Below are 23168 nucleotides of genomic sequence, written 5' to 3'. Positions count from 1 at the left end.
AGAGCGGTTCTCAAAGGGCCCATAGCGAGGATGGTGTGTGCAGCAGTCTTTGAGAAAGACATGGATTTTCAGTTACCAGGGTTGGGAAGGGGAGGTGCTTGTGAAAGTTCAGTCCTTGTAGTGGTGGCTGCAGAGACCACATGTGTATATGGACTTTGGAGACTCTGACAAGTCAGATCAAGGTCATGCTCACTTCTCCTGATGCTCCAGTGTGGTTTTGAAATGTTACTCTTGGTGAGAACTGAGCAGAAGGCTTGAGGGTTCAGGGTTGGAACATGGAGCTTTGTGCTTATACTCACTCTTTCTCTCTTTAAAGTACTGTTTTAAAAATCTATTTGGCAGGTGGGTGTGCCATGATGAGAGTGTGGAGGTCAGAGGTCAACTCCAGCACTGCTTTTTCCTACTTCATGAGGGTTCTGGGGATTGAACTCAGGTTGTCAGGTTTGGCATCAAGTGCTTTTTCCCACTGAGGCGTCCCATTAGCCCTCTTGTTCTCTTTTGGAGACAGGGTCTCACTGTGCAGCCAGGGGTGGAACTAGGTTGTCATTTCTTTGGCCTCAGCCTCCTGAGTGCACCACATCCAACTCCTCCATTTTTCTTTTAGGGATGGATAGGTTCAGGTAGTTGAGACTGGACACAGTGCTTCATAAAGCTGAAGCAGGCGTAGTGAGCTGAAGGGAACCTGGTGCAAAGCTCTTTTGCTCTTGTTTCATCTCAATGAACCAGGTGCCTCTGACAAATACTGTCATCTCAGGACACTGGGCTTTCAGACTCATTTTTGCTTTTCGAGACAGGGTTTCTCTGTAGCTTTGGAGCCTGTCCTGGAACTGGCTCTTGTAGACCAGGCCGGACTTTTAACATTTTGAGCACTGCCTGGAGATGTAGTCAGTAGACTTTCCAGGAAGGCCAGCTTCCAATGTTTCAGGTTAGGGGCCCCTCTTGTCTCTTGGCAGCCACTTAGCACTGCTCTTGTAGTTCAGGAACATCCATCAACAGGATACAAACGAGAGGGACTGTATCTCGGGAAAACTGTCCCAGAGGCAGGTGTGGGGAAGTGGTAGGGTGAGGCTCCCCATCAGTGTGCTGACTTGTGTACTTGTGTGTTCCATTACTTAGTAGCTTCTTTAGTTTGCCTTCACTCCACGGTTTGGAAGTTACCTGATTGGATTCTTTCCATGGTAACGTGTCCACTTCACCCTACATATTTAAAGTGTAAGGCTACTCAATTGTTTGTGGCCCCAGCTGGCACATGATACAGGACTTGGGGTACTTTAATTTTAGTTTTTCCCAGTGTGTGTGTATTTATCATTTGGTATTAGTTTATTTTAGGTTTTCTTTGGGTGTGGTAGGCAGCATGCTAGGCCAGCACTCTACCAGCTAGCTCTAGATAAGACATTTTTCAAAGTCCCAGTTTCGAGTATTGTTTTAGACATGCTTGTCAGATTCATTTGTGTGTTAGACCCTTATTGCCTTACTTTCTCACCCATTCAGATCAGTCCTCTTTGTCCTGCTTTTCTTTAGCAGCAATTTCATGCCCTGTCCTTTACTCACAACCACATCACTTAAACACCCTTGGCTGTCACTGTCTCTGCAGTCCTGAGCAACTGCATTCTTTCTCTGAGTGTTGCGTATAAACGGGACAGTCATTGTGTGAGCCTTTGTTCACAGCTTTGACATAGATAACTTTCAGATTTTACCTCCTCATTCTCTTTCATGGCTCAGATTCCATTACAGTGGACGTACTGTAATTTAGACACCTGCCCATCAGTTGATGGACATCTCAGTTGTGACCACTTTTACAATCAGCGCTGTTGTAAATATGATGCACAAGCTTTTATGCGGCTGTATATTTTCTGCAGTGTATGTCTAGGAGTGGAGTTGCTTGGTCCAAATGGCAATATCTTGTGTGTTGTTTGGGCTAGCTTTAAACTTGGAATCTTCCTGCTGCCATCTGCGTAGCTGAGATTACCGGTGTGCACCATACACCTAGCCTCCTACTTAAGTCTTTTTTGGGGGTGAAGTGGGTGAGTGGTGTAATGGTCTCCGATAGGGTTTTCTTTATATGTTACTTGACCTTTTTCTTTTCCAGCTCTTAGTATTCTTTCTTTGTTCTGTATGTTTTGTACAAATATGGAACGCTTCACGAATTTACGTGTCTTCCTTGCGCAGGGGCCATGCTAATCTTCTCTGTATTGTTCCAGTTTTAGTATATGAGCTGCCGAAGCGAGCCCGATGGTCTCCATTTGCTTCTTTGATGGGGTGGGTAGCTACAGTCATCAGTGGGTATAAGGATACAACTTAGAATGTAGTAATGAATTACGCTCAACTAGCAAAGTGGGAGCTGTGACCTCACTGTCCCTGGGAAACTGGCAGAAAGATCATAAGAGCCAGAGTATGAGGCAGTCTCCCGTGAAAGTCTCTTCTAGAAATAGCTGCATTAAAAAAAAAAAAAAAAAAAAAAACAAAAAAAAACAACTGCAACACTGGCAATGTCAGTACACATGTTAAAGTGGAAGGGGGAAGTTTGTAGACAACTATTGACTGCTGGGAGAAGAATTTAGCCCCTTATTGGTTGTTCAACACAGAGTGGTCAGCCCTGAAATCACAGACACACAAACAACTAAAAACAGACTGAGAGTGGGGGCGGGTGGGAGAGGTTTGAGGAAGGAAAGGGGGGAAAGTGATGTAATTCTTTTTTTTTTCTTTTGTTTTTTGTTTTGAGATAGAGTTTCTCTGTGTAATAGTCCTGGCTGTCCTAGAATTTGCTTTGTAGACCAGGCTGGCGTCGAATTCATTGAGATCTGCCTGCCTCTGCCTCTCAAGTGCTGGGATTAAAGGTGTGCACCACCGCTGTCCGGCGGTGATCCTATTTCAATTAATTTTTTTTAAATGTTGATATTGAGATTGTTTTATTTTCACCTCCTGCACATTAGCACCTCTGTGAGATATTTTGCAAATGAATTTATGTTTGGTAGGTTTCAGTGCCATATGGTTGCAAAGCAAGAGATTATTTAAACATTTTCATTTTAACTTTTTGAGCCTTTATTTCATTAACTTTTTGGATTATGAAAAAATAACATATACAGAAGAATGTTCAGAAAAAAATGTATAGCCCAGTGAGCAGAAGCCAACCAGAGCCCCTGTTGGAATTGCTTCTCAGTCTCAACTAAGATCTCATATGCAGTCTCTCTAGCTGGAGTCTGACCTGTGTTCTGTGCAGTGCTTTGTTCTGCTTTTAGCATCTCGTATGTGGAGTCATGCTGTGCATGCTCGCTGTATCCTGTGATGCTTTCTCCAGCAATGGTTGAGCTGTGCCTTTGCTGCATGTCTTTTTTTTTTCCAAAGCAGAAGTAATACAATTTTAATTTCAATATTTATAATACACAAATTAGGAAGTAAGAATTCTAAGTACAACTTTAAGCAAGTCACTTGTCTTCACCTATAATAATATAAGCTACTTAAAGACTTACAAATTCAGAGTAAAACAGAAACAATACTGTACACTTTCCCTGCCTGCAGGCAAAAGATGTTCTGAATAAAAACAAATGCTCTTAAAGCTTCGGCATCCCACTCCCAGCCACACCCCATTCCATTGTCACACAGTGTTTCTGCACACACTACTCTGCACACAGCCCAAACAAGAAGAGTAACAGTCACCAGGGACCATGGACACAAAAGCCAGTAAGGAAAGTCAGGCTAGCAAAACATTACTACAAAACTAGTAAGTACCATAGCCAACAATTACCCTGTTTTCAAATTTCAGAGTTAAAACCCCTAAATCAGTACTACCCCTCCCCATTGCCACCCTCCAACACCCCAAAAGAAAACTTACTAAAACACTGGTAAAGTTAGATGATTCACCATAAATGTGAAAGTTCATACTATATAATCTCTTAAAATGAACCTTTTCATCCTTTCCACAGCGTGAAACTGTTATGGCTTAATTATATTAAAAGTAGAAAAGTCTTTCCCAGAGGAAATACAGTCTGCAAAGATGCACACACATTTCCTATCAGTGCTATGTCATACTTAACAACTGCATGACTTGCCTGTGCAGTCAAGAGCTGTTTATGGAAAAACTGAGGTTACAGCGTTTGATTCAGTCTAACCATAAACTGTAAGTTTGGTTTAGGATTCTTTTGCAAGATAAAATAACCTTGGGGTTCACTTAGCAAGTTACACCTTGGGTCCCTGACTGTATTGTGTAAGTATAGCTGCATGTTCTTATTTTGCAGTGATCCATGAATGGGTGGATTGAGGATTTCCTTCTTCACTGTATGAGGTATAGTTTTAGGTGCCCTCAGCATTAGAATTAAGTATGTTTCAATTGTCATTTATAATTTCAAGTGGCTTTTTATCTTTGGATATACTTTTCACCTTCAATTTTCCTTTTTCTGACATAATAGAACTTCTCTAGATTTTTTTTTTTTTGAGGCTGTTTTTCTGTGTAGTCCTGGCTGTCCTGAAACTCACTTTATAGACTAGGATGGCCTCAAACTCAGAGATCTGCCTGCCTCTGCTTCCCAAGTGCTGGATGAATGGTGTGCGCCACCACCACCTGGCACTTCTCTAGATTCTTGTGCATAATATGCCTTTTCCATCTTTTTGCATATTCTTTACGTCATTGAGTAGACATAAAAATGGTTTTTTAAAATATTATTTGTGAGCACGTACACCATCCATGTGTGTGCAGGTGCCCAGAGGCCAGGGGTGTTGGACCTCCTGGAACTGGAGTTCCAGGTGGTTGTGAGCCACCTAATGTGGGTGCTGAGAACCAAACTTAACCACCGAGCCACCTTGCCAGCCCCTATAATTTGTTTTTTGTTTAAAAATATTCTGGGTGCTAGATAGATGGATTAACATTGCATTAATTAGTTATTATTTTATTATTGTATTAGTAATAAGTATTGGTAAATATAGGAGCTGGAGAGATGTGTCATTGGTGAAGAGCCCTTGCTTTCCCTGGAGAATACTTAGGTTCAGTTCCCAGCATCTACTTCAGGATGAATGGATGCTCACAACCACCTCTAATTCCAGCTCTTTTGAGTCCGTTGCCGGTTTTTTTCCTGAGAACACTTCCACACATGTGTGCATATACTCACATAGCTACACAGACACACACATTACTTATAAAAGCAAAAAAATCTATCCTGACACTCTCTCCGTTACTTAGACTTAAAATTTGAGACAGGGCCTAACTTTGACAGACTTGTTTCTATCTCTTCTAGAAGTCACATATGTGCTAGATAGATTCTCTGTATGTCATGTTAACCTTCTGCTCTGTATTGTATGACTCTGTTCCTTTCCATGCTACATTCTGGGTATTTTGATTCTTCTATTTTAGCAATTCCTGGTAGCTTTTTCTCCTCTCAATTTCTTCTCTTTAGTCTTAGCCCCTAAGTTGTTACCTTTCTTTGCCCAGTTCCTATCTTTGTGGGTAATTAGTGTTAACACGTCTCAGAAAACAAACTGTGGGAGTTGCTGCTGCAGGGAACACAGTGGAGGATGCGTACACCCCTGGCCACCGGGTCCTAGCTTACTAACTGGTCAGTTTCACTGCCCTTGTAGTTACTCCACCCTGTTCACTGTCACACCTGCTAGTTAATCCGATGAATGCTTAATGTTGTTTTGCTAAAACATTTAAATGGCTCATTTTTTATGGTTTCCAGTTCTCAGAAGTTGTTTGGTCTGATTCTTTGAGTGGAGCAGCATGTGTGTCTGGCACCTCAGCAGCTGGAGTCCCTTTGTGTGCATCAACAGCTGGAGTCCCTTTGTGTGCATCGGCTCTGCTGTTGTTGTTCAGTTGTAGCTCTTTTTACAAAATAGTTATTTCTTTAGGGCAGTTTAGGTTCTCACATGGCTTTTTTGCTGGCTTTTATTCATGTTATCCTGTCTTGTGCCTGCATATTTTTACTTGTGTGTCAGAAATTGTATTTGTGCAATTATTTTAGAAATACTTGCTGCCTCGCATTGTCTTTCCAAAGAGAATAATAGGTGTGTCTCTGCCAAGAGGACTGGCAGGCTGGTGTCACTGTGACCCAGTTTTGGGGTTGATCCTCTGAAAGGCTGCAGTTCCTGGGAAGGCCTGCCAGCTTGGGCTCAGAGTGTGAATCTGAATGGAGCAGCAGTGTGCACACTAAGAGAGGGCTTATGTGGTTCCTGTCCTGTCAGCTTGAAGGTTGACCTTCCTTTGGAAAACAGACCCAAAGTCTGTTGCCTCTGTCTTGTCAGCAGTGTCTCCAGAGATTTCTGATATCCCATCCAGATTTTCTAGTTGGCTATTGCCACTGAATTGGCTCAGTAACCTACTTGAACAATACTCTAAGTGAAAGTATCACTCCTTGGTTTTGTGTCTGAGATACACGTGCACATCCCTCCTCTGCACTGAAGAACAGTTATAATTTCATTTCTTTGATTTGTAGCAACAATACCTTTTCATATATAGACACACACATACACACAATATGTAAATATTTAATATTTGTTTGTCAAGGCTGGAGAGATGGCTCAGCAGTTAAAGAACACTGGCTATTCTTAGAGAGGACCCTGGTTCAACTCCCAGTACCCATATGGTGGCTCACAACTATCTGTAACTTTACTTCCTGGGAATCTGATGCTTTTTTGGCCTCCTCATGCACTGCACAACATGCAGACAAAGCACCCACAGACATAAAAGATGGAGTCCAGCCTGGCCTGAAATTCACTGTTGTTGCAGAGGGTGATTTGAGTTCCTGACCCTTCTGACCAAATTCTGGGATTGTATGTGTAAACCACCAAAGTGGCTAGGACTTAGACATTCTCCCTGTGATCATCAGATCGGCCATCCTTAGCATTTGGATTATGCCTGTTTCATGTAAAGTTCTTGATAGTTGTTTAGGTTTTCAGACTGTCTCATGGCTTTTTTGTTCTGTACCTCCTTAGACTGGCTATGCCTTCAGGGCATTTTATATTGACGTCTTCCTTTTTGTCTTAATTAGGGTTTCTACTGCTGCAACAAAACACCATGACCAAAGAGCAAGCGGGGGAGGAAAGGGTTAATAAACCCTTTTATTAACTTCCATTTCAGCATTGCTGTTCATCATTGAAGGAAGTCAGGACAGGAACTCAAACAGGGCAGGATCCTGGAGAAGGGGCTGATGGAGAGGCCATGGGCGGATGCTGCTTATTGGCTTGCTTCCCATGGCTTGCTCAGCCTGCCTTCTTACAGAACCCAGGACCACCAGCCAGGAATGGCACCACCCACCATGGACTGGGTCCTCCCCAACTGATCACTAAATGAGAAAATGCTTTACAGCTGCATCTCAAGGCATTTCCTCAGCTGAGGCTCCTTCTTCTGATGACTCTATGGCTTGTGTCAAGGTGACACACAGTCACCCAGTATACTTTTTGACTGGACATCTTGCTATGTATCATGAAATTACAAATTTCTTTGCTAACTGGAGGATGTGCGGATGGGAGCTGGGTGTCTCTTGCTTCTAGGTTCTTAAGGCCCAGAACAGCCAGCAGGCCTGGTGTGGGTTATGCTGCCCCTTCCCCTCCCTGCCTCAGGGAAGTGCAACCTGAGACCTTCCCAGTGTAACACCTCCTGCTTCTGCAAAACCAGAGGAAATGGTTCAGAGGGAGAAAGAGCGTCCTTTCTGTCATCAGGTCAGATGCTAGGGCCAGTGATGACATGTAAAGCCAGGTCCTTTCATGTAAGTGTAAAAGTAGTAGCTGTTCAATCTAAAACAAAGATGTTCCAAGGTCCAACAAACAGAGGGGATTGAAAACTGCCTCAACTTGTGTGACCATGGTGGACACTCTCTTTGGTCTCTCCATGTGCCTCTCACATGTGTAGTATTGGTACTGGGGTTTCTGGGCAGGTTTATAATGCAGAACTGAATTTGCTTGTCTTGTTCTGTGGAAGAGCTAGTTCAGAAGCATGCACCTGTGCTTGGTCCAGCCCCGTCATCACCTGGCAGTTCTGCCTTTGGTTTTCTCTTTGTGCAGTGGGATACCTCACTGCAAGCTGAGGATGCAGAATTAATAGATTCACAGCCCTAGAATGTGTCCAATATTGGCTATAATCACCATTTCCCCAAATACACTGCATGCATCTTCTAGAAGATAGTGAATGCTGCTGAATACGCAAGTGTAGTCAACATATGGAAAAGCTGAGGCAACTTTCCACTTCCCTCCTTCCCCAAAGATAGACTGGTTAACTCTGATTGCAGGTCACAAGTCTCAGGGATCCAGCTGGGGTCCACACCCCAGCTTGCAGGAAGAGGTGAAAGGATACGGTGGAGGCTGGTGTGTGTATTGTGTATTGTCACGGGGACTGTTTCCCACTGTGTGTCAGCCATTCTCCTAACTTCACCGTCTGTTTGGTGGAGAGGCCTTGTGACTCGGAGCTGCCCTCTCTCCCCCGCAGGTGCAGCAGTACCGGGTAGCCATGACCGCCAAGGACTGTTCCATCATGATCGCGCTCTCCCCGTACTTACAGGGCACAAGGTGAGGAACCATTGCATGACACCTTCCTTGTCTAATGATTTTGTGGAACAATGATGACAAAGAGGCTCCCTTATTTGGAAACCCTGCCTGATGGGGCTACTCTTTTTTTTTTTTTTTTTTTTCGAGACAGAGTATCCCTATGTCACAGCCCTGGAACTAGCTCTTGTAGACCAGACTGGCCTCAAGCTCACAGAGATCCACCTGCCTCTGCCTCTCCAGAGCTGGGGCTAAAGACATGTGCCTCCACAGCCTGGCTTGGGGCTACTATATCTTTGTTAGAGTTGCTCTCAAAGGGCTTCATTTTTTTTTTTTTCCTGAAGGATGGGTGTTTTTGCATGTGTGTGTGGCGAGGGTGTGTGTGTGTTGGGGGGAATGTTTTTTTTGTTTTTTTTTTTTTTTTTTTTTTTGGTTTTTCGAGACAGGGTTTCTCTGCAGCTTTTTTAGAGCCTGTCCTGGAACTAGCTCTTGTAGACCAGGCTGGCCTCGAACTCACAGAGATCCGCCTGCCTCTGCCTCCCGAGTGCTGGGATTAAAGGCGTGCGCCACCACCGCCCGGCTTGGGGGGAATATTTTGAGACAGAGTTTCTCTGTGTAGCCCTGGCTGTCCTGGAACTCACTTTCTGGACCAGGTTGGCCTTAAACTCATAAAGATTCTACCTCTGCCTTCAGAATACTGGGATTACAGGTGTGCGCAACCATGCCCGGCTGGATGGGAGCTTATTTATTATTAACTCTTATTCTCTAGAAACTTGTGATTTAATTACGGGCATTTATGGATAATAAGACTTTTCCTTAAAATGATTATTATTATATCTCTATTAAATTGAAATGTTCATTATTGTTTCATAAGAAAAAACTCTAGTAACCCAGTAGTAGTGTAAATAATGTGGCCAGTTTCTTTATGAGGAAGCGCAGGCTCCATTTAGTCTTAAGTGCTTGAACCTTTACAGATTGCAGAGCGTACTAACTTTCACAGCTGTTACTGCCATTTTAAAACCTCTCAGTGTATTCTTGTTCCTCTTCTGAATAACCAGCATGTTTGCCATCTCTCCCCCCACAAATGTTTGGCTAGTTGTTGTCACCTCCCCTAGCTTTTAGTGATTCATGCTGAGCCTCTTCGTCTTGTAGCACCTTCAGCATTGATCTTCACGAATGCCAAACCTACAGACTTCTCTGGAATCCTCCACATCTGACCTGTGTTCCTGGGTTAGGTGATCATCTTTCTGATGTTTCTGAGCTTTGTGTTTCCCAGTAAGGTTCTCTGGCAGGGCACAGACAGTGCTGTACTGTCTGGTGTTGTATGTGAAGGGCCACTTAGGGCTGAAGGCAACGGCTCTGGTTAGTTATAAGCTCCTGTCCTCCCTAAGACAGATCCCGAGCTTAGCTGTGAGGAGCCCTTCAGTAGACTACAGGTCTGTGCTAGAGGAGAGCTGTTCCCAAGCCTGGCCAAGGATGCAGCTGGGAAAGGAAAGGTGCTGAGTGCAGGGTGCTCAGGTGGAAGCTGATTCAAAGGTTAAGAGCTGGGAAGTTCAGGGCACCTGAAGGATACACATGTGACTCATCCCCTCTAGCACGAATGTGTCTATGTGTGTGGTCCACAATTGTTTCATTTGAGGAAAGCTGAAGGCCAGGTTCCTTTTCCACACCCTGACTCGACTGCTCAGTAGAAATCAACATTTGCTGTGGGGGCAGAGGGATGTGTGTCCAGATGGCTGGAGGCTCAGAATCACCAGCCACCAAGTACTGCATCTGCTCCCTTTTCCAGAGACAGAAAGATTCTCACTTTTATGCTTAAAATAAAACAAGACTGAAATACCATCACAGCTAGGAAATAGACTCTCAGAGGTACATAGTTGGCCATAGTAGACATGCTCGATCTGATTAGCCTCTCACTTTTGCCTTTTTAATCTGGCAAGGAGTTAACAATCAAGGATGCTTAATGCGGACTTGCCCACCTTCCCAGTGTGTGACCCAGCATAACTTTGTCTCTGACTCTGCTTCTCAAATTCTCATTGCTAGAATCTAGGAAATGTCTTGCAGCATAATTTTGATTTAAAAATTTGAAAACAGTGTACAAATAATATGGTTGAGTCATGATGATATAATTTTGTATTAATATTTGATCTCTTAGCATCTCATCCTGAGCCCATTGTCAGGCTTGTTAGTTTATCTTATATCACAACAAATACACTGATAAAATGAATTCAGTTTAAAGTCCAAGATGAAAAAGAAAATTAGGTAAAAAATCGTTTCCATTTTTAAGTGCTTCATGAACACTGATTCAATCTTATTTAATTTTAAAATGTGAAATGTTTAGTTTTTGAAAGTTTGAAAAGCTTTGCCATTTGGCATTATGCCTCCTCATACCTATTTTATGGAAATTGAGAATTTGGTGACCAATTTGAAGAGAGATGGCAGACTGGGAAATTCTGACTTGTTTTTGCAGAGGATTCTGAAGAGGAAGAATGGGCCCCGCCCTTGGAGGCTGCCTTACCTGCTAAGGTCAGGTCTCAAGGCCAGACATTAGGGCCCATGTATCAGGAGGCTCAAAGTTGGTGGTCCAGATCCACTTAAGCCAGGAGCAAAGGAGCTAGGGGGATGGCAACAGGGCACTCCAAGGTACCCCTACTGTTGTGCTTGTCTGCCTGTGGAAAGAGCTACAGAGAATTTGAAGGGCTAGATGTTCTCCCCACCCCCAATTTTACTTTGGAGAATATACACAGGCATCAGCCTTCTTTGAGGAAGGTGGTGCTGTGCTACCCAGAATTGTACCTGGCTCCAGAAAATAACATTCAGGAAAACCAGAGATAAATTAGGACTGAGTTCATCCTAAGATGTACAGTAAACCGAAGGCTGAATTTATATCCCTGAATTTCAATGTATAGTCCACAAGCTTCTGTGGTTGGTATTTGTTTCTATTGCCTTCCTGTTGCTCCAGGCTTTTGAAGAGTTTGGAACTACCAGGGAAGTTCTCGTTGCTACTTGTCCCTAAACCCTGCCAAGTCTATTACAAACATGAGCTTTGGCTTCACTGTGTATCTCCTAGCCTCTCTCAAATCTGGTTAGTGTCTTAGAGAACAGCTATCAAGGAGAAGACAGCAGCTCCAGCCCCCAGATCATTCCAGTACCAGTTTCCAGGGCTACTACAGGGATAGGGATGTGGTCATGGCAGTAGACTGTGCCCTGGCTTTTGCTGAGTTTTAGCCATTCAGTCTGAAGGAGACAAGACTTTTCAGTGTTAAGGGGCTAGTGTACGTACACTGGCCTGTGTCCTTGACTGTTTTGGAGCTTGTGGTCAGTTGTCAAATTCATTTTTTTCCCTATAAACAGGATTCTGGAGCAACAAATGAGGATCAAGGCTTTAGTGTACTTTAGAACAGGCCCATGTATGTCAGTGTTTGTTCTTCCAACTCAGAAGTTTTTGAAGCTCATTTTGTCTGTCTTGTTTTTAATGATTTCTAAGTGTACAAGAGTAGTGAGCATGGAGGAACCAGAACTCCCCAACAGTTCTCTTGTGCCAGCCTGGGATTAGATGCCATTCAGGCAGGAGTATGAATGCTATGTATTGTGTTTTCAGAACAGTTGGATACACTGCAACCTCAGTATCAGGTTTAAAGTTATTCTGAAAAGGTTTTCAAGTCAGTGCTCATATTGTTATAGGCACATGACTTTCTGATGTTTATAAAATCAACAAAGGCCCTGAGGAAAAAAAGCACTGAAGATGTGACTTGAGAGTTAACACAGAACTGTTTGCTCTCCAAATGTGAAAAGCACGAAGGAACTGATTCTCAGCAGCAATGGGAAAGCACATAAAGAGGGTCTGTTCTCAGCAGCCATCCAGCTGGCTGCTGCACAGCCTGATCTACTCTTTACTTTTTCTTAGGTTTTGTAATACTTGGCTCACAATAAAGTGACTTTTCCAGCATTCGTTAATACCACTGGAACATGGGGAATATCACTCACGCATTCCACATAATGGCTTTTCCACCTTTGGTTCTTTTAAGCCTTCTTCCCAGACATAGTGTGCTGGCCTGTGGCCTAGCAGTCACTTACTTACCTGTGCTAGTGTTTGAAGCTGCCCAGACAGTAGATGCATACAGACATAGAATGGGTGCTCTGAAAGCTGGGCTGGGAGGGCCTAAGGGTCTGTATAATCTGAAATTCTCTTGTTACTTGCAGCTCTGACCAGAGGCCTGTTATCCCTTCATCAAGGTCCCGGCTGGCCTTCTCTGTGTCTGTACTGGACCTCGACCTCAAGCCCTATGAGAGCATTCCTCACCAGTATAAACTGGACAGCAAGATTGTCAACTATTACTCAAAGACTGTGCATGCCAAAGATGACACTGTGAGGTCGACTCGGTTCAAGGAACATGAAGATTGCACATTAGTTCTCCACAAGGTCTAACTTTTTCCTCTGCGGTGTCTTTGAAACTTGAATGTGAAAGTTGAATGACAGAGCTATTTTTGGTTGTGTTGGGTGACTTGGCTGTGAATGTTTTTGCTTTTAACCCCTGCTGAGGTTAGACTGCCTCTCAGAGACAAGGAATAGAGGAGCACTAGAGTCTTCTAGGACAAGGAATGTAGGACGTGAGTGCTGTGTCCCAGCAAGCCATCTGTTTTCTTAGAGTGGAAGTGTCCGTTAAACCCCAGGAAAACATCCTGGATAGTTCTTCCAAGCAGAGCTCACGTCTAATTCTCTAATGCAAAAAGCCTTATTATTAAGACCCAAGGTTTGGATCTCCTACCACCAGACTCTTGACATAAAAAACTTGAATTGTCACGAGTATCTTACTGTTTGGATTTTCAAGAAAACATGGATACTACTGGAACTTTCCCAGCTGTTAACTGGTTACATTTTCAATGCAAGTCACACATCAACACAGGCATTGGGTGGTTCCCTGCTGCAGAGCAGTCAGGGGTTAGTGTTGACATCGGTTCTGAGTGGTTTAGACTCAGGTCCCTGTGGAGTTACTGAAGCCCATGGCTTTGTAAAGGGGCAGCAGCAGGGAACATAAGACTCAGGTCAGGATGGACACCACTCGCATGAGCATTGCTTTTTTGTTGTTTTTTAAATTCTTCATTATGATTTTAACTCTAGGGGGAGCTGAGGCGTTCTTTCCTACCTGAAATTGCTGCTGTAGAGGCTGGAAGCAGAGCTGTAACTCAGAGCTGCTGTGGTTGGCTGGGTGGGTGTGCCTGATAGCCTGGATTCTCCTGGCACTCTGGTGTCTTGGGTGGTTGAGGAACAAGGTTGCCTTCCTCCTAAGCCACATTCATCCCTAGGGTTAGCTCTGGGGCATGTTGGGTATGTGGGTCTAGGGCCTTGCTGTTTTCATCAGGGCTATAGAAGGCTCCTGGCTGGCACTGAGGATTCTTATTAGGGTCACCAAAAGTGTGCCTGGCTGCTATGAAATCATTGGGAGTTTTGGTTTCATTTTTTTTTTTTTAATCCTATGGTAGGCTGTACAGACTGATTATTTATATCATCCTTTTGAAAGACAAATGAAGGCTTATTGTAACATAGTAGTAAAAACCATGGAACTGTATGAAAATGCTACATGAAAAATGAAGAAAATATTTTGCTGATTGTAAATTTTTGTGGTAAATTTTGTGATAATTTGAGAATTATACTTGTTTGATCAAGCGACCTCCTATAGAATTTATTAAATTCTGTCTTAATATTCTAACTATTGAACACTCAGGTAAAGACACTTGTACTTTTGGATCCTTGACTTTCTTTTGACTGGTGTATGCTAGGATATGTGCTTATAGCCTTCACTTGAGTCATGTGCTTGAAGGTCATGTTCTCATGACTCTAGATGTGCAGGGGTAAAAAGCAGCCTTAAGTTTTGTTTTGAATCAGTGTTGACTGGTTTGGAGGTAGACTAGCCATGTGTGTGCGCGCATGAGTGTGGTTGGAGGTGTTATGCCTGAAACCACAGTACTGATCTCAGGTATCGGTGGGTCCCAGGCTCTCAGGGCACGAAACTTTACTGTTGAAACACTAGTCTCTCTTGGAGAATTACTATTTAGCAAGAGGCTAAACAACATAGATAGGTGATAGAAACAAACAACCTCTCCTGGGGTAAAGAACACGGATGGAGCACCTTGCCGATGTGGGCAGGACTCAACCATGTTCTTTTTTACTTGCTTATTTATTTTTCTTTTCCTTTTTTTTTTTGGCCTCGAACTCACAGAGATCCGCCTGCCTCTGCCTCCTGAGTGCTGGGATTAAAGACGTGCCACCACCGCCCATTTATTTTTTGAGACAGGGTTTCTCTGTATAACAGTCCTAGCTGTCTTAGAACTTGCTTTGTAGACCAGGATGGCCTTGAACTCACAGATCTGTAACTGGAGTTTCTCTCCTGTCTACCAGTTCCCTAATAACCACTCTGAGGCTTACTTAATATTAATTATAAGCTGTTTGGCTTGTTAGCTCAGGCTCTTCTTCCTTCCTTCCTTCCTTCCTTCCTTCCTCCCTCCCTCCCTCCCTTCCTCCCTCCCTCCCTCCCTCCTTCCCCGTAGTTTTAGAGGCGGTCCTGGAACTAGCTCTTGTATACCAGGCTGACCTCGAATAGAACTCACAGAGATCGGCCTGCCTCTGCCTCCTGAGTGCTGGGATTAAAGGCGTGCGCCAACACTGCCCATCTCAAATTACCTATTTCTATTAGTTTATATCTTACCATGAGACTCGTGGCTTGTTACTTTACATCTTGCTTCTCCATCCGCTCCCGGCAGCTCTTCGACTCTGCCTTCTTTTTTCTTTTGTATCTGTTTAGGTTAAAAGCATGTGCCACCATTGCCCTGTCTAATCATGTTCTGACGTGCTCTGCTTAGTTCAGGATGCTCACACTAACCCGTCATGTTGGCAGCATAACAACAGGTAATGAAGGCACTCACCAAATGTTAGTTCTGTGTCTGACATGATACAGCCTTAGACTGGGTAGTTCTTTTGTGGTGCTGGGGCCTGGAGCTAGGGCCTTGTCCATGTTAGGCAACTGTTCTACTATAGAGGTATATTTTAGCCTTTGTTTTCCGAGACAGTGGCTCACTATGTAGCCAGGGCGGGCTTTAAACTTGGGTTGCTGTTGTGTGCTGGTGTTATAAGTCCTGTGCCACACTCAGACTGCGGGTGTGTCTTCAGTGAAGTTCCCAGTGAAAGGAACAATGCAGTCATCACTGTCAAACAGTCCTACTTTTGTAGGAACCAGGAGGAGCGTCAGGACTTCTGGGAGATGTTGCTATGCAGACAAGGTGGGTGGCTTTGGACTGGACCGTGTCCCATGCTGCCTTGGGCCATCTTGATATGAAGTTGGAGGCATAGCTATTCTACACTTGTTTGAGAATGGACAGCCATTTTTGGAACATGTTCTCAAATGTTAAACTTACTTGTTCAAAGCACTATGCATGTTGCTTTTTTAACATATCCGAAAAGCTTTATTTCTATGCTATGAGAGTTCTGTGTAATGTACCACTAGAGCACACAAAAGCATGTTTGAAGGATGTGGTTTCTCCTTGGAAAAAGAGCAAATGTTCATACTTAACATAGATCACATGTTCCTCAGCTGAGCATCTTATTCCTACATGCTTGCCAGCAGGGAACTAGTCATTTTCTACACAAAGCAATTTTATCAGACTGTCAAGAGCAGCTTCAATTCCAAGTACTCCTAGTAGGCTTCGGAAACTCAGAGGAGCAGTTTCTATGATCTTGTTATTGTCCAGCTTCAGGGCTGTGAAGAAAACACACCTGGTAAGAAACCTTATAGTGCCTGTCTAATGATAATAAGTTTTTTCCCCCTCAATAGCCACACAGTGGGATGCACTAGAGAAAGGGTGGAGAAGACCAAAGAGTACTGTCACCAGTAACTTGAGGCAGAGAAAATGCCTTGCTCCACACATCTGCAAGGCTTCAGGACAGTAGTCCTCATGTGCTGTTTGGTGGTTACTGATTGAAGTATATCAAAAGGTGATCTACAAAGTACATTAATGACAGTTTCAACTTTTGATTCTTCCCATGTAAACCCAGATAAGACACTGAGGTGGCTTTGCTGGGTATAGTGAGAAGTCTTCCGGAAAGGGGGTCTGTACACATGGAGTCCTACCTCGCTCTGGGACTTTGGTGAGAAGATCCAGCTTCGGAAAAACCTTCCCTTCCTCATCTATTTGTATCTTCCAAACAATCACCAGTTCAAACCTGGAAAAAGGCAATGTTTGGTCCTTTTGGAATTTGGAAAGATTAGTCTCTGAGCATATGGTTTCTGTTGACCAGGATCACCTTCTCCTAAAAACTTCTCCCCACAGAGGAAGCCGTGTGAGGAAAGCGTCTGATAGTTCTGTGGGACAGTTTGGAAACTTGAGCCACAGCAAGACACTTTGTACCCACACTATGACAAACACCAATGTGATAAGTAATGGGACAGGCAACAGGATGTTCCTGGGAAATGATCTGAAATGGTTAGAAATCTGCACACGCTTTCTTCATGGTTGGGATTTTCTTATTCTAGGAGCAGCCCATGTGCCATATGGCAGGAGAAACAGAAATGAAAAGCCCAAACCCTCAGGACCCGAGGAATACAGTCAGAACTCCACACTAGAGGATGAGGCATGAGAAGTGAACTACAACCCCATGACAAAGGCCAGCTCCAGCAGCCTGTGTAAGGATCTAGGTCCTGAGGAACATACAGGCACATTTGTAAGCAGGAAAGCAGGAGTGACAGTGGCTGTGGGCGAGTGCTGCCAAGAGTCTTAGGTGCCCAGTGTAGAACTGCACCTATTTATTTTGGCTTCACTGAGGCTCTGGTGACCTCTGGCTTCCTGCTTCTGCCTCTGTCATACCAGCAGATACACATACACACACACACCTCTTCCTTCTTGGCTATACATATACAAAGGCCCTGAGGAGAAATGCCTCTTGCTGCCCAAGGCCAGCATTTAGCTCCTCCAGCCCTGCACTCCTTCCCACCTTAGCTCTCCCTTCATGGCTACACAGCAGTCCATCTGCCCACTGTTGGGTATCTGCTGTGATTCACCCATTTATCCATGGGATACTCTTTAGTCTTCCTTAGGTACTTTCTTAGCCTCTCTTATGGACAGTTCTGGTCCCAGAACCTCCTGCTGCACAGACTTACCCTGGCTGTCTGGTACTGCGGATCTCCATGCAGTGGGAACAGGTGCCCTCTGAGAGGTACACACTATCTGGATACTTCTCCTGCATGTGAAAATAAAAGCTTACAGTCTGATCCATCTAGAAGAAATAGCATCCTGAAAGCCAGGAGAAACATTCTGAAGCCTGAGATGAAAGTGTTATATGTGCTGTTCGCTGGTGACCACTCCTGTCCTTACCTATTCTGCCACCCCAGGAGCTCATGGCTATCCCTTTCCTGAGATCTCACAATATCACTGTATAGCTTCATTTTCAATTTCATTCTGTTTCCACCTGCCTACCACTTTGGGATGACTCCTTGCCTTAGGTGCTTGAGCACCACAGCCCTTAAGCAAGTGTCTAAAGGGCTTTGTATAATGGAGACTTATTCTGTGTCAGCAAAGCCTTTTGAGTTGAGGCTCATGTGGGTACTGAGTGCTACCCTGCTTCAGCAGATGCACCAACCTGTCCATCCTCACAACTCACCCAGATAAGCTTCTGCTCGAATCCTTAACATGAGCCAGGCCCCACCCAACTGCCCATACTGTAGTGGAGGTATCAGGCTCCCTGGCTGCACTGTTAATGTCTAGGTAGGTATGATTTCCTTAGTATGACTGTTCTGGACATATCTGCATGCTAGTTTTCCACAGCAAAACCTAGGAGGCTCTAGCATATTAGAACTGATATATTCATTTATATCAATCACCATGACAACAAAGTTTGTTTTCCAGGTATTTGAATGAAAGACAGATATAACTGATGTACATAGCAGTGGCCCTTTTTGTCTGCTCCTGTGAAGAGACTATAGGGTTAGAGGATGAAGAACAAACTTGAAGTTGCCCTCATCATGAGATTTTAGGTCTCAAGACCACCTTTGGAAAGGGTCTTCCATGTGTCCCCTCAGTACCTGAAGAAGAGATGCTTCCCAGGTGATACCTAAGTCAAGCGAGGACTGTAAGGTGCAGCAGCTGTTCCCGGGGCAGACAGAGAGCCATTGTTACCATAGGCTAGGGCTGGGACTTGGGGCAGATCCTTCTAGGACTGTAGAGACTGGCTGGATTAAAGCAGTCTGGGTCCATCAAATAAGGTTTCATGGGGACAAAGATGTATTACAACCCTTAAGAGAAGACTACTTTTGGGTAAGCCACTTCTGGCATGGCAAGCCAAAGCCGCCAGCATCTATGCATGCAGCCACCAACAGAGACCACATCCAGACACCAAAGCTGGGGTGGACTGGTGTACTTTACAGATAATTACTAATTTCAGCAAGACAAGTTTTTAGGAGAAAAATGTATACCTAAGTGATTTCCGTGGAAAGTGTTGGTTGATGTTTAAACCTCAGGCTCTTCTAAATTAATAACAACTGTTTGAGGAACGTAAAGGAGTTGTGTGTGAACGTGGCAGTTCAGCTTCCAGGCTGTGTTTGGCAGCAGCACATGAGGCTCAAGGGAGTACTGGGGCTTGGGCTGTCTCCAAGTTGGGGCCTGAGGCTTGGCCTCCAAGCAGGAAGGAGCTGATCTCCATTCCGTAGGCCCCTCTGCCACATGAGTAAAAGGAAGACTCAAATTAGATGCTTTCACTAAAAAGTATACTCTTAGCTTTTATAATGTAGACAGCAATACTGACATCAGGCAGAGGGCAGACATTCAAACGTGTTTCTGGAAAGCTGGGACTGCAAAAACTTCTTCCATATAAGTTAAGGTTGCTGCATTTAGCTAGCTTTATTCTTTGCCTGATTAACTCTAGAACAAAGTGAAGAGTGGAAAGGAATTAAAAGCTGACAGCCTGAGTAGACCCCAAGAGCAGCAGCCTTATTACAATCACTAATACAAGGGCCATTCTTTTTCCCCCTTAAATAATTTTTTTATGTAAATTGGTGTTTTACCAGTTTAACAACTGGTCTGTGTGAGGTGCCGGATCCTCTAGAATTGGAGTTGTAGACAGTTGGGAGCTGCCATGTGGGTGCGGGGAACTGAATCTGGGTCCTTTGGAAGAGTGGCCAGTGCTTTTACCCTGAGTCATCTCTCCAGCTCCAGAAGTGCCATTCTTAATGACAAAGGCGTAGGAGACTTTTGAGGGGACAGCAGAAGAGCGGTGATAAATGATCAAACTATGTAAAGTGATCCTGAAGATGGAGACCAGCTAGTTTTTGTTTTTATTGTTTGTCCAGACAGGGTTTCTCTGTGTAGCCCTGGCTGTCCTGGAACTCACTTTGTAGACCAGGCTGGCCTGGTCTACAACTTGAAATCTACCTGGCTCTGCCTCTTCTCAGTGCACAGGGATTAAAGGTATGCACTGTGACCTCCCAACTGCAATCAGCTAGTTTTAAGAGTGACAGGAAAATTGAGATTCACTGTATTTGACTTTGATAATGAAGGACTAAGTAGGCAGGGAGGAGTAAGACAATAAAAATGTTCATCAGAAACCATCCACCCGATCTGGAAGCAACACATTTTTTCCATCAATAAAGCCAAGGCCCAGACATGGGAAACACCTGTCCCGGCTCTGGAAGGCCAATCTTGGACATGCTCTGTCTAGTGCATAGGTGTGTTTTGCATGTCACCAGAAGCTCTGCTGTATAGAGGATAATAGAAGCCTGTCTGGGGAAGGCTGAGTTATGGAGGTGGCTATTAGAGGGGCCTCATGCATACTAACCAGCTGGCTCTTGTGCTTCCACTCCAGGGCCCCAAGCTCTTCAGGAGTGCTGGGCCTGAGTGCCACTGAGGAATGTTGAGTCTGTTTACTCAGCTGGCTGCCATATGGTGGAATTTGCATGGAAAAACAAAGCAAAACCCTGGTGTTTATGATAGAGACAGGGTGGGGTGCTGGCCATCCAGCCATTTCACACCCAGGGTACTGAGGCACTGGCTGACTGGAGTGTAGACGAACTATCTATCTATCTATCTATCTATCTATCTATCTATCTATCTATCTATCTATCTATCTATCTATATTTTTTTTTTTTGGTTTTTCGAGACAGGGTTTCTCTGCAGCTTTTTTAGAACTAGCTGGAACTAGCTCTTGTAGACCAGGCTGGTCTCGAACTCACAGAGATCCGCCTGCCTCTGCCTCCTAAGTGCTGGGATTAAAGGCGTGCGCCACCACCGCCCGGCTAACGAACTATATTTTAACAGAGCTTTGTAAGGCTGCCTGTGCTGTGCTGCAGCCACACTGGCTCAACACTGTAGAAGAGTTACACCACCACCTCCCCTCTGCTATGTTTCCGTAGAAGCCAATAGCAATTTTCCATGGACAATTTGGGCATCCACAGATGTCAGTTCATCTTGATTCAAAAGATTATGCCTGAACAACTGAATGATTAAATCATAATTCATCAAAATGCACAAATATTGCCTATTAAAACTAGAGCACACAATTTTAGTATATGTCCAAGGTAGTACAAACTATACCATTTTCTAGTTCCCAAATTTTTTCATTACTCTGTAAAGAATACATTCTCTGTAAAGAAAGAATTCTCTGTAAAGAATTCATTACTCTGTGCCTTTAGGTGTTGTCCCCAGCACAGAATTAGGTAAACACTAACATATTTTCTGTTACCGATTTCCTGTTCTGGACATTTTAGACAAGTAGAACCCTATAGTATGAACTTTTTTTTTTTTTTTTTTGGTGACAGGCTTTTTATTTAATGTATTTTCAAGGCCTACCATACTACCTTAAATAGCCAGTTAATATTATATTAAATTACTACAATGTATCTGTTTATTAACCAATAGATAGATACATGGTTTGTTTTTACCACTGGCCTACTGGAAGTAATACTATGAGCACATTCATGGTCTAAACATTACCATTACTTTTTTTTCCCCCAGAGTCTATATAGTCCTGGCTGCCCTGGAATTCACTATGTAGATTATGATGGCCTCATACTCAGAGATATCCGTTTGTCTCAGCTTCCAGAGTGATTAAAGGTCTCCCATGTCTTGATCTATCATTATTATTTAGAAGCAGGGTTTCATACTGTAGCTCTGTCTGGCCTGGAACTAATCATTATATACACCAGGTTGGCCTTGAACTCACAGATCAGCCTGCCTTTGGGATTAAAGGGGTTTATTTAGTTCAAGTGATGTGTGTGTTTACTCATATGTATGGATGTAGGTACCTGTGAAGGCTGGAGTTACAGGTAGTTTTGAGTCATCTGATAGGACTGCTAGGTCCTCTAAAAGAGCACTACACACTTTTAACCACTGAACCATCATCTCTCCAGCTTCTTGTATGCATCTTGTGTGAACATCTAATTTCATTTCTCTTAGTTATACACCTCAGGAAAACTGCCAAGTCATGATTGCATTGTTAGCCACTGGAGGAGCTACCAAACTTTACTGGTCGAGGATTTCCTTTTCTATTCCTTTAGCAGCTAGGTTTTGATTTCTTTACATCTTTGCCAACTATTACCTACCAAACATTCTTTGAAATAATTATAGGCTTCCTATCAGCTGTGAGGCAATATTCTAGAGTCACTTCTCAGATATAAGACACTCAAATTATCGCTCTAGCCCCATAATGGCTCCCTCAATCAAAAGATCTCTATCCCTGCACTTGGTCTCTGCCCTTCTCCCATCTTGACTATCCCCTTCCCTCAAGTTCTCCCCCTTCCCCTTCTCCCCCTACTTCCATGCTCCCAATTTTGTCAGGATATCTTGTCTATTGCCCCTTCCCAGGGGGATCTATATATGTTTCTCTTAGGGTTTACCTTGTTACTTAGCTTCTCAGGATCGTGATATAGGCTCTTTATCCTTTGCTTTACAGCTAGTATCCACGTATGGAGTGAGTACATGTTCATAAGAATTATCTCCAGCCTTCCTTTTTGCACCACCAGATCCTGCCCTGCTTTCTTTAGCAGTGTAACTTGATTGAAGTCAGGTATCTGTACCCACTGTACTCATCTTTCCAGCCTTAACACTCAAAACTTCTATCTCTGGGATTCAGAGAAAGAACGGTAGAGAGAACTGACTTCTGAAAGCTGTGGACTGTGGCATGCATGTACTCAAACACACACAAAAAGTACATGCATGTACTTTCCACACCCTGTTTATTGAGGCAGAGTCTCACTGAGACTTAGTGATCGCCATTTAGCTAGCTAGCTGTGCTGGCAAGCAGGCTCCAGGGATCCTGTTGTTTTTGCTTCCACAGTGCTGAGATTATAAGTGTACGCTAGCACACATGTGCAACTTTTTATTTTATTTTAATCATTTATTTCTTTGTTTATTTATTTTCAAGACAGGGTTTCTCTGTAGCTTTGGGGCCTGTCCTAGTACTCATTCTGTAAACCAGGCTGGCCTCGAACTCGGACTCCTGTCTCTGCCTCCCGAGTGCTGGGATTAAAGGTGTGCGCTACCACCACCTGGCTTTTAAAAAAGATTTATTTATTTTTTTATTTATGTGTATGGGTGTTTTGCCCCATGCATGCCTGATGTCCATGTAGGTCAGGAGAGGGCATCCAGATTCCCTAGACCTAGAGTTGCAAATGCAGATGTTTCATGGACAGGGTATTTTTGTGTAGCCCTGGGTGTCCTGG

The 23168-nt window shown here is 43.8% G+C and overlaps 2 protein-coding genes and 1 non-coding gene across 3 annotated transcripts in view; 1 reads left to right on the top strand and 2 right to left on the bottom strand.

The window, feature by feature from the left end:
• Ippk (inositol-pentakisphosphate 2-kinase) overlaps nt 1-14134 on the top strand; it is a 45289-nt gene extending 31155 nt beyond the window's left edge. The window contains exons 12-13 of the mRNA XM_038335245.1: nt 8411-8490; nt 12670-14134. Coding sequence (XP_038191173.1) covers nt 8411-8490; nt 12670-12895 — 306 coding nt within the window. The 3' untranslated portion in view covers nt 12896-14134. The remainder of the gene's footprint in view (nt 1-8410; nt 8491-12669) is intronic.
• LOC119818204 lies at nt 2125-2231 on the bottom strand. The gene has a single exon (XR_005286089.1). It is a non-coding gene; the product is annotated as a U6 spliceosomal RNA (small nuclear RNA).
• Nucleotides 14135-15091: 957 nt separating the features above from the next.
• Nucleotides 15092-23168, bottom strand: part of LOC119816415 (centromere protein P) — a 206149-nt gene continuing 198072 nt past the window's right edge. Inside the window, exons 6-8 of the mRNA XM_038333036.1 lie at nt 17619-17698; nt 16593-16684; nt 15092-16220 (exon numbers count right to left, since the gene is read on the bottom strand). Coding sequence (XP_038188964.1) covers nt 16093-16220; nt 16593-16684; nt 17619-17698 — 300 coding nt within the window. The 3' untranslated portion in view covers nt 15092-16092. The remainder of the gene's footprint in view (nt 16221-16592; nt 16685-17618; nt 17699-23168) is intronic.

The sequence above is a fragment of the Arvicola amphibius genome, chromosome 6 (genome assembly GCF_903992535.2).
Source record: "Arvicola amphibius chromosome 6, mArvAmp1.2, whole genome shotgun sequence".
NCBI lineage: Eukaryota > Metazoa > Chordata > Mammalia > Rodentia > Cricetidae > Arvicola > Arvicola amphibius.
This window is presented reverse-complemented; position numbering and strand designations above follow the sequence as displayed.